The sequence below is a fragment of the Oreochromis niloticus genome, linkage group LG14 (genome assembly GCF_001858045.2).
Source record: "Oreochromis niloticus isolate F11D_XX linkage group LG14, O_niloticus_UMD_NMBU, whole genome shotgun sequence".
Classification (NCBI taxonomy): domain Eukaryota; kingdom Metazoa; phylum Chordata; class Actinopteri; order Cichliformes; family Cichlidae; genus Oreochromis; species Oreochromis niloticus.
The window spans coordinates 19,479,828-19,490,530 of NC_031979.2; the positions used below are offsets into that span (position 1 = coordinate 19,479,828).

The following is a 10,703-nucleotide window of genomic DNA, read 5'->3' on the forward strand; positions in this document are numbered from 1 at the left end:
GGTTCTGAGGAGACTTCAAAATGTTTCCAAAGTGCTTTGTTTTCCCTGAGCTGGTAGCAAGTTGTAGAAGTTTTTGAAACCCCCGAGGTGCTTAACTTCAGACAGCTCTGGCTAAACTATAACTGCAGGGGTTAAAGCTGCAGCAGCAAACTAAACTAGATCTAGGTCTAGATCTAGGTTTAGCATCAAGGATCTAAGAATTTCATTGTGTGGTTTCCTTATCAGTGCTGTTGCTTCCTGCTGTTAGCCATTATAAGGAAGTCCCAATGCATTTTCCAGTTTGCTCTGGCTCTCACTGTGTGGATAGATGGAGCAGCAACTAATCATCTAACATGTCCTGATTTTAAAAGCTGAATTTTTTTTAAGTAATTAGTCTCATTTCCACATTAAAAGATTCAAGAAGATGCCCATGCTTTCCAATAATTAACCAGCTTTAGTACTGGCTAATGACACTCCTTGGGCAAAATACTAAACCTTGAGTTGCCCCTGATCAGAGTGTGAGTGATGTGATTGGGTGACTTGTAGTAGAAAGCACTTGTGAGTGCTCAAATGGAGTAGAAAGGTGTTATGTAAGTATAAGTCAATTTTGCTTCTATTAAGGCGTAAAACAAAACGTGACTACCAATATACCTACTATCCCTTACGTGCTCCCAGCTTCTTTTCACTGCAAATAGTCACAGGTAAACAGAGAAGCTTAAAGTAAAGCTCGCTGCTTTAAAATAAATCACAATTGAGCATACCAGAGGTTAGCAGCAGACTCTTTATTTAAGTTGCCTTCTTCTTTCTTCTTTGAACACTGGCAGCACCACAGTTACCCACAAATATGAGGAGCAATGACTCTGAGTGACATCACCACCCTGCTGCTGCCTTGAGGCCTGTTTTTAGCGTCCTCCTTTTCTTTCCTCAGCGGGGCATCAGTCAGGAGCTTCTCTTCAGTGGCCTGTTTTTAACTTTCTTTTATTCTTCTCATGTTTTCTCTTTATTTTCATTTGGCAACAGACAAAAAAAGTGTCGTAAACATCTCGATGATAAAGCACCAGAAGGTGCTGGAATGATTGGGTTAAGGGTGGAAGAGGAGGAGCAGGAGGGAAGATCTGGAGGAGGTAAAGAGCGAGAGGCTGGGAGAGGAGGCCGCGGGGTCTCATTGCTGGATTCGGCGCAGCGACTGCACCTGGAAGGACTGAGCGTGGGAGCCCCACTCTCTGTAATGTTTGTACTCGCCACCATGACGGTCACACTCCATGATGTACTGGTAACCACGGTAACCTGGAAACTGGTAGCACACCCAGCTGGTGGAGGAGGAGGAGGAGAGGGGAATTTGTGGTTTAGACAGCTAGTGAAATGAAATGCATTTAGCAAAATATATGTGAAGCTACAGGAGGAAAAGACAACAGTTAGATGCTAGTGGATAAGCCTGGAAGCCACTATCACTTCACTTCTTCACTTATGCCATTTTTAACATGTGCAAAGCCTGTAAAGAGTAATACAAGTTCTGATGTCGAGACTTACGCGCCGCTCTGAACTTGCATAGATCCGATCTCGTTGTTGCCCCAGCCCATAGCCTGCAGGGAGGGGTAGTCATCGTTTATCTCCCACTGGTGCCCCATGAAGTTCTCCTTCTCAAATAGCACCATCTTGGACTCCTTGTGATTCTGTGCGAGCATGAGTCAGCCAGGAAAAACAAACAAAAGAACACAAGATGTTGTTGATAGGTGTATGGATATCAGTAGTAATGAGGTAGCAACCTTCCAGGCGTAAAAGAGTTGCACAGTAATAATCAAAATTGTGTGATTTGGGTCCAAAATCTATGCACTCCGTTCTATTTTAGGCTGCACTCAGCGCCTTTATTAGTCACTCTATTGAGCTGTACACACACATGAGACCATTTCACGAGACAAATACTTTTTTTTTTTTACATTTTGTATAGATGGTGAAAAAGCAGAAGCTGCTGATTTAGGACAGAAACTCACAGCAGAGCAGATGGGGCGGAAAGACATCATCCTCTCAATGTGGTAGGCGTTGCTGCCGCTCCATGACTCCCAGTAAGGGTACTCTCCCCTCTCCAAAACAAACTGCTGGCCACAGAAGCTGGAGTGCTCATATCCTGCCCAGCTGCCACGAACAAACAGAGAGACACATGAATGCATCGCTGGATCACAGGAACACAGAGCAATTAGAAGACATCAGGCAAATGTTTTGTATATTTAAAGAAAGCTTATAGTGAACTTTAAATAGTTATAAGTGAGGTCTATAAGTAATTTCAGGTGTGATGTTTCGAGTTTAAGTATTGACAGATCTTTCAACATCTTTCTAATAAATGATAAATGTGTTTTAGGTCACACTCTGGTTTCAAGATTTTCTTTTCTCTGTGGGTGACTTACGCGCCACACTCCACCTTCAAGGATCGAATGTTGTCAACGCCACACTCCATGATGTTCTGGCAGGCCGAGGTAAACTCCAGACGCTTCCCCTGGAAATTCTCCTGGTCATAAACTGTGATCTGGAGCGGACACAAATGCATACATGTAGCATGCACATGTTGCACGCACACACTGATGTGTGCACAGATGCACACGTCACACATTTATCAGGCCAGGCTTGATATTTAAAAGCATTATCTTCTTTTGTTGTTGATCCATGACAAGGGCGTCAGACTCACCTTCCATGGTCCCAGTGGGTTAGGGTTGTTCAGAGCCATGCTACTTTGTATTTCGGACTTGATTTACCTTCAAAGTAAAGAGCAGGGAGTGTTGCATTTATTAAACATACAGCTTATCATTCACACCACTTAAAACAATAACGACCGTTTCTGCAGTTTTTATGCAAAATATAAGAGGATCTTACAGACTGTCATCATTTTATGTGTCACGTTTGTGTGTCTTTTTTTTTATTTGACCAAATTTTATAACAAAATTTACAAAGTTCATTAATTAGAATGTTTTGACGTATATAACAATACTGCCTTTGTCATATATGTTTGGGTTTGAAACAGCCAACAATAGGAAATGCTCCACACTTGATGAAGCCACGTTCGGATGTAGACATAGTGCATACGTGTCCTCCCTGTGTGTGGTCAGTACACCTTTGCATATGCATGTCTGCCCTCTGTCTTTACATTCATGTGACTCAGCGAAATCCACAAAGAGAAAAAAAAATGCAAAAATGTAAAGTGACAATAGTCTGCACAAGGTTGTATAGGCTGAATGGACTGAGATAGAGGGCTTACCTGACCGGCCCCAAAGAATAGCTGTTCAGTGCTCACAGGGGGCTCCACAAAAACGATGTCCTGACCTCAGAGTAAACGGACCTATTTATACATGTCGGTGCTGAAAAGCAGCTGGGCCTGTGGGTCGGGGCAGGAGTCAGCACATTGCTGCTCCGCGCATTGTTCGGCGCTGAGCTGCTGGGCTTTAGCTGCAGTAGGACTGGATGGAGGGCACGGTGCCCAGTGCAGATAAGCACAAGTTCCAAATGGTCCATGACCGGTGGGCCGGACCAAGTCCTGGCACGGCCTAGTCTGATAACAGATAACAGATGTGAACAGTCCTGGCAGAGGCTGCCCTGCAAATAGGAAAAGCACCACAAGTAGATTTATGTTAGAAAGCAAAAAATAGAAAAAAGGTAGGCAAGCATAGACTTTTCATCATTAAATGTTTTTCAAAATCTAGGGGGACTTAAAAATGTTTCTAATACAAAAGATAACTTGTCTCTTGTTTACTCACAAGGTCTTTCCAGAATGCGGAGTGCTCTGTCTCAGATTTGTACATCATGTCCGCTTCTACTGACCCCACATCTCCGATCCTTTCACCTCTCCCCTCTCAAATCAATGTGCACGCATGCTCAGTCATGCAGGCAGACTGTCATGGACAGAGACAGACATGCAATGGCTTCATTCAAGCACTCACACATGCATGCAGAGCTTACAAAGGACACGCAGAGAGAAAACCATTTACATGAGAACAACTGACCTTCCAGTGTACACTCATCTTCTCCCTCCATACTGCTATTACTACTGTTAATAATGATGATGATAATAATAATAATAGAAAGGAAAAGGGAGCCAAAAATTGCTTTGCACTAAAAAGTCAAAGGCTGTTTGTGAATAGGTGGCATTTCACATGTTATTATTATGCACCCTAATATGATTTTGTCTTCAAGGCAGAAAAAATTAATAATAATTTCTGACTTAATTCCCTGCAAAGAAATTCATACAAGCGTCTTTACTGGCTGCAGCAACAACTACACTCTTTTTGCGAAGATTAAAGCTTCACATTCTGCATATTGTGGGTCAGTGAGGAAAAACTAATGCTTTGAAGCAGAAAACCTGTTGGAGTTTTATCTAAGAAACCTTTGGTTTAGCATTTGAATAATTAACCACTTGATTAAACATGGACACTGTGAATTCTTTTTATTTTAAGTGAAGCTGTTGTGCTGATCTTACATTCAAGGCTGAAGAGCTAAATCATTGTGAAACTCAAATGTCAAAAAGATACAAGTACAGTGTTGAAATCAGTGTAACCCAAACTAAATGGAAAGAAATATGTCACCAGTATAGAAAAGGCTTGGGATCATTGTCCTGTTGAATCAGGACAATGAACCAAGCTTCAGGAAAGTTTCATCTGTCTCACATTTGACTCTAGATCACTTTAATATACAGATGAGTTCATGGTTGACTCAGTGACTGCAAGGTGCTCAGGTCCTGTGACGGCGAAACAACCCCAAATCATCGCTCATCCACCACAGTGCTTGACAGTTGGTATGAAGTGTTTGTGCTGATAAGGTGTGGGGGATTTTCTCCAAACATGGTGCTGAGCATTATGGCCAAACTTCTCCATTTTGGTCTCTGTTCAAAGGAACCTGTCATGTTTCGGCCGTGTGCAGGCAGGAGAAGGACCCAAACTCAAAACTCACCACGCAGGAATTAAACTCAAAAAGCTGCTTTATTGCAGAATGGCATGAAAACCTTAACAAAACTAAACTGGGACATGGATAAACTGACACACAGGAAAACACAGCCATGAGGGAGACTACAACACTGACAAAGAGAAACACAGGACTTAAATACACAGAGCGATAATGAGGGAATGAGACACAGAAGGAGAGCACAGCTGGGAGTAATCAGGCTGGACGAGACAAGGGAAGCAAAACTAGGATCACTCACATGAGACACGGACCTTCAAAGTAAAACAGGAAACACACTGACTGAACTCTAGACATGCAAACTTAACAGCAACTGAGCAGACAGAACATAGGGACCTGAAACATGGGACAGAAAGGCACAGTAGACACAACATGGACATAACAACGCCACAGGGAAAGAGTAAAACAAAACACAGAACCTCTTAGAAAATAAAATAGGAAACATAATGAAACGCAGACATGACTACATGAACTTGACAACATAACAGACATGAAACACATGAAGGGCAAGGGAGACTAAACAGGGGTTGGAAGACACAAGGGGAATCTAATAACAAAGAACTATAACAACCTAGGCATGATAAAAAATGAACTTAGAAAACCTGAAGGGCTTAAACATAAACCATAAACTAAAAGTCAAAATGCTGGATCAAAAGACCCAGGATCGTGACAGAACCAGAGGTTTTGTGGTTTGTTTTCTCCCGATAGCCATACTGGTTCAGTCCTTTTCTGATAGTACTGTCATGAACTTTAACATTTAACATGCTAACTGAGGCCTTTAGTGTCTGAGATGTAGCTCGTGGATTTTTCACAGTTATTCTGAGCATTGCACAGTCTAGTGCAGATTTGGCAGGACGCCTATTTCTTGGGAGATTGGCGACAATCTTGAATGTTTTCTTCATTTGAGTATTTTTTCTTTCCTTCTTTTTTTTTTTTTTTTTTTTACTGCAGAATGACTAATTTCTAATTCTTTGAAAATAGCCTTAATTTCATATTTATGGGCAGCAACAATTGCTTTAAGATCATTGTTGATGTATTTCCTACTTGGCATTGTGTTAGCACACACCTGAATACTACAGACCAGCAAACTCCTAAAAGTCCCGCTTTTATAGAGTTGCTCACACTTGCTGTAGTTGTTCACTAAGGTGTATTTACATAATTGTAGAACCTGCTAAGGACTAGATTATGTTTTCATTGTGTCCGGATACATAAAATCTGAAAATTGAAGGAGAGTGTACTTGCTTTTACCATGACTGTAAAAAGAAAATGACACTGACAGTGTTTTTATTTTAATATAGGAAACAAAAATACATTTAATGTTTCTGGTCTTTTGGTCACTTCACAAGTCATGTCAAGAAGCTGCCACTCTGCAAGTCTGCTGCTGTGCATGTAGAAAATAATGTGTCTGTATGATACAATCATGGATGCATGTCTATCTACATGACTATAGCCTGTCGACCACCCAAATGTTCCAAAGAGTGTCCGTTTGCCTGCCTATACAAAAGCTACTGCAGTCAGCATATTAGAGACGTGGGGCTCAAAAGCTTAGACTGCATGCACGAAGCATCAAAAAAAAGAGAAAAAAATGGAGGTGAAAGGCAAAAAATATATATCACAGAGCAAGAAGTGAAAATGAAATGAAAGACAGAAAAGAAAAAACATGAAAAAAAGAAAAAGCTTTTTAAAAAGAAAGTCACGGAGAGAAGCGGCAGCTTCATACACACAGAACAACACACCTAAATGTGTCTTTGTTCTGTGTGTGTGTGTGTGTGCGCAGACTTTCTGCTGATGGCAGTGACTGTCCCTGGTCCCCCACAATGGTCCAGGATAACAAAAGGAGCAGCTGAGTCATCATGACTTGTCCACGGATTAGCAGCGTGCCCTTTGACCCCAGCTCACAGCCAATGAGAAGTCAGAATCCTGCCTCTGTAGACTTGGTTTGGATGTGAATGTATATATATATCCCCACTCATAAGGTCGGCGTCCATCATTTTCTCTAAAGGTCGGCCATTCCTTCAATTGTAACTGTAAGTTTTTCCTCTTTCTAACTTTTAAAGAACTGCTAGACTCGTTATTTGGAAATGTTGTGTTTGTTTTCCTGTCTACTGACACCTTGGACTCAAAGAACCAACTAGGGACTGCCTCTTCTCTTAAACCTTAACTCTGGCCTGAACAGGAGGAATATTGACACAGAACGTGTTCATTTGTCATCCTGAAGTTAACATGAAAGAGAAAGAGAAGAGACTGCGCCCAGTTCTTTTGTCCTTAAAAAGCCGCTCAGGCCACTATTGATAGATTTTATGGATGATCATCGACTGTTCTTGCAGTCCTGGAATATTTACACAGTAAATACAACTTTAAGGTCAAAATCTGATAAAGTGAGTTATTATAACTAAGCATTAAAAACTGATGAGCCTTAGATTTATGTTCACATAATAACGATGTGTCCAAAGTGCTTGAATATAAAGACACTCATAGTTTATTTTTGTTATTTTATAATGAGCTCAATCATTTCCAGAACTGATTTTTTTTTATCCTTAATGAGCAGCTTGACTCTACTTGAACCCTGTTTTTGTTGAACTGGTGTGGTTGAAGTTCGCACCTTGACCCCAACTGTGATGTCACTGCTGCATGCGCCAGAAGAAAAACTGACTTCAAATTTTGTGTTTGTGTCAGTTTGCTTTGTGTTGACTCGTTTTATAGACTGCAAAAGTAAAACAAGCTACATCTGAAAACAGCCATTGGATAACTCTGAGAAAAACCTACTTTTGAATAAATAAGCATCAAGAATCTATCCAGCGAATCTTTAGAAAAAGAAAAAAAAGAGTAATCTTTGAGTTTAAATGACCACTATTTTAATTTAATTGCCGTGCTAGAGTTTGTGCCATGTTCCAGCAGTCGAGTGGAAGTAATTATCCTCTTCAGGATCTCTAAAAACAGCTGACTGACTTCATGCTTCTTCCCTCTAGAGCTGATCATGTCTCACTCAGGTGCTCAAGGCAGCATAGGCAGCCACTCTGCCATTGGGCTGCGCAATCACAAGGTACTGCTACAGTTTTCTTTTTAACATGAAGAGCCCTAAAAAAAACATGAAAACAAGTAATTATGTATCTAAAGTACTGTACTCGAGAAACGAATGCTTTCAGTGTGTTTTTACTTTTCAGATATACCTCTATGAATACGAGAACTTCCAGGGACGTAGGATGGACCTGTTTGGAGAGTGCCGTAACCTGTGCGAGAAGGGCATGGAGAGAATCGGCTCCATCCGGGTAGAGATTGGACCGTAAGTCACTGACCCCGTGTTAGACAAACTATGAGTGACAGCACACTATATAGGTTGCCCGTTTTCCTTATCTGTTTGTCCGCCTCTCCAGCTGGGTTGGGTATGAGCAGCAGAACATGACCGGTGAGATGTTCATACTGGAGAAAGGAGAGTACCCCCGCTGGGACACCTGGTCCAACAGCTACAGGTGCGACCGCATCATGTCAATCAGACCTCTCCGGATGGTAAGTTGTGGTGGACATGAAGGGTTTTTTTCAGCCTGTCAATTTTTCGTTTTGTTTCTGGTGTCCGCCTCACGTTGCAGCTCGTGTCCATCTATTCTTTCTTTTGTCTTTTGCTGGCTCAAAGGAAAGTTTTTTTATTTTTTCCATTTCTGGATGAAAGGATTCATTAGATGTCTTTTTATTGCAGCTGTTTCATTTTGAACTATAAAAAAACCCCAAACAACAAAAAGTATTCAGTGTTGTTTTTCAAGGATTTGATTTTATCTTCTAAAACATTTATATTCAAACACATAACCAGTATTACACAACCATTGTGTATTTATGCATACATCATTTATCCTCAGTAATCCTAATAATGCTTTGGTTATGTTTTGGGGTTTTGTGGGGTGGGGGTGGGGGTGGGGTGGGGGGTGGGGGGTGGTTGTTAATCTAGAATAGAAATATGAACATTTACACAATCTGTGGCAAACAATGTATTTCTCCAACAGGACCCGCAGGACCACAAGATCTGCCTGTATGAATGTGCAAACTTTGAGGGTCGTAAGATGGAAGTGTGCGACGAGGATATTCCAAGTTTGTGGTCTTACGGCTTCCAGGATCGTGTTGCCAGCATTCAGGTCACCGGTGGAACGTAAGCCATTTCTAGTTATCTTTTTTGGCTAATTCGACTCAGGCTCAGTGCCAAATCCCCACTTGGTTTGAGCTCTCTGTTTAGGGCATGTTGTCCTGTTTCTTTGGGTGATCGAGGGGTACTGTTCACCCTGACTGTAGGGTGATTGGGCCATAACTGGTAGACTCAATGACCCAGAATCCAAAATGCCTCTGTCAGATAATAAGGATGATTTATAGCTTTAATGTGTTTGGGCTTTTCAGATTCAAAGATTCCAGAATTAGTCAAAAGGCTCCTTTTCATCTGTAGTCTCACAGATCGGACAAAAATAATAACCAAGAAATATAACACACCATCAGACAGTGTACACCTATATAGTCCAAACAATACTTAAAATTACAACATGGAAATCCACAGTGCAATAAGAAAAGGCAGAACAAATAAATATGAAAACAGATGTAAAATAAGAAGCACTGGGAGGTGTTGTCTTATACAGAAAATATCTTTCTCATTTGTGTAGCAATGTAGCTGAAAACTGAAAGCTAAAGCATTGTAGTTCACCTCTGTTTCTGTCTTCTTCTCATAGCTGGGTGGGTTACCAGTACCCTGGCTACCGTGGCTACCAATATATGCTTGAAATGGGTCCTTTCAAGCACTGGAATGAGTGGGGAGCCCACCACCCTCAGATCCAGTCCATCCGCCGCGTGAGAGACATGCAGACGCACCGCAGGGGCTGCTTCGAAATGACCGCATAGAGGAGTCCAGCTGACTAAAAAGGAGGGAATAGCAAGGGTGAAGTCATGCTGCTAAAAACATCCCCTGGAGACCCTTCAGCAGCCACATGGCCACACCAGCTAACAGCATTTTAATATTGTTTCCTGGTAGGATTTGGAAGTATGTGGCGGGGTGAACGATTCTGAATGGGATGAAAAGTTCTTATTGTCACAGACTCTCAGAGTAACTGTAACACAGGTTTAAAAAAAAAACAGTAGCAAAGCTCTCTGTCTACAGACCTCATGGAAAGATTATATGATTTATCTGAACGGGGATTAAAGGGGATTAGTGGATTTAATGGTTTGTGTTTATTAGTTTGTTTCAATGCTATTTTTCCAACCATACCTGCAACTCTTTGATTTTATTTTTATTTACTTGATGATGTATTTCAAGCTGAAATGATGTCACTAAGCCTGTTCATCACGGAGCTCTCCTTCTCCTGGGATCCATAGTATAGTCTAGAATAAAGGTACACATATCATATCTGCTCACAAAGTACTACCATGGACAGCTCTCAACCCAACACATGGCCTGCAGTTATTTCTCCAGGCAGAGGGAGGCACCATATCCTCATCGCAAAGCAACAGCCTCAGAGACTGGACGGCAATGCTGGTTAATCATTAAAATAGACTTAAAAGGAAGAAGAAGAAAAAAGAGCAGTGCAGAGCTGTGGGTTGCTGATGTGAATATCTTTTGGCTGGCCTGTTTCACCTCACTGATGGGGCTGTCCAGAAGGTTTGCATTTTAAATGTTCTCAGGGATGCTGGCATCTGGAAAGCAACTTTCCAATGGAAAAATAAAAGAACTGTACCTGAAAGCAAGTCTCACTGGGCCTACTCTCTTTTATCTCTTGTTGTTTTTTTCTTTTCTTCAGATGTTGCTGATGTTCGAT

At 41.4% G+C, this 10,703-nt stretch overlaps 2 protein-coding genes across 2 annotated transcripts; one reads left to right on the forward strand and one right to left on the reverse strand.

The window, feature by feature from the left end:
- Positions 1-750: 750 nt before the first annotated feature.
- Positions 751-3,803, reverse strand: cryba1a (crystallin, beta A1a). Its single transcript, XM_003458612.5, has 7 exons — positions 3,723-3,803; positions 3,227-3,561; positions 2,660-2,726; positions 2,382-2,500; positions 1,971-2,112; positions 1,510-1,652; positions 751-1,289 (listed from the first exon to the last, which is right to left on the reverse strand). Exons 3-7 carry the CDS (start codon positions 2,696-2,698, stop codon positions 1,142-1,144), a joined length of 591 nt encoding a protein of 196 aa, XP_003458660.1. The 5' UTR covers positions 2,699-2,726; positions 3,227-3,561; positions 3,723-3,803; the 3' UTR covers positions 751-1,141.
- Positions 2,348-10,632, forward strand: crybb1l3 (crystallin, beta B1, like 3). The gene is made up of 7 exons (XM_019345439.2): positions 2,348-2,450; positions 6,698-6,947; positions 7,890-7,963; positions 8,085-8,203; positions 8,295-8,427; positions 8,916-9,058; positions 9,624-10,632. Exons 3-7 carry the CDS (start codon positions 7,898-7,900, stop codon positions 9,790-9,792), a joined length of 630 nt encoding a protein of 209 aa, XP_019200984.1. The 5' UTR covers positions 2,348-2,450; positions 6,698-6,947; positions 7,890-7,897; the 3' UTR covers positions 9,793-10,632.
- Positions 10,633-10,703: the final 71 nt, after the last annotated feature.

Coding starts and splice junctions, on each gene's coding strand:
- cryba1a (XM_003458612.5), bottom strand. CDS start 2,698: ATGGCTCTGAACAACCCTAACCCACTGGGACCATGGAAG. Junction 2,113..2,381: donor TTGAAGGTGGAGTGTGGCGC/GTAAGTCACCCA, acceptor TGTTCGTGGCAG/CTGGGCAGGATATGAGCACT. Junction 1,290..1,509: donor ATGCAAGTTCAGAGCGGCGC/GTAAGTCTCGAC, acceptor CTCCTCCACCAG/CTGGGTGTGCTACCAGTTTC.
- crybb1l3 (XM_019345439.2), top strand. CDS start 7,898: ATGTCTCACTCAGGTGCTCAAGGCAGCATAGGCAGCCACTCTGCCATT. Junction 8,204..8,294: donor ATCCGGGTAGAGATTGGACC/GTAAGTCACTGA, acceptor CCGCCTCTCCAG/CTGGGTTGGGTATGAGCAGC. Junction 9,059..9,623: donor ATTCAGGTCACCGGTGGAAC/GTAAGCCATTTC, acceptor TTCTTCTCATAG/CTGGGTGGGTTACCAGTACC.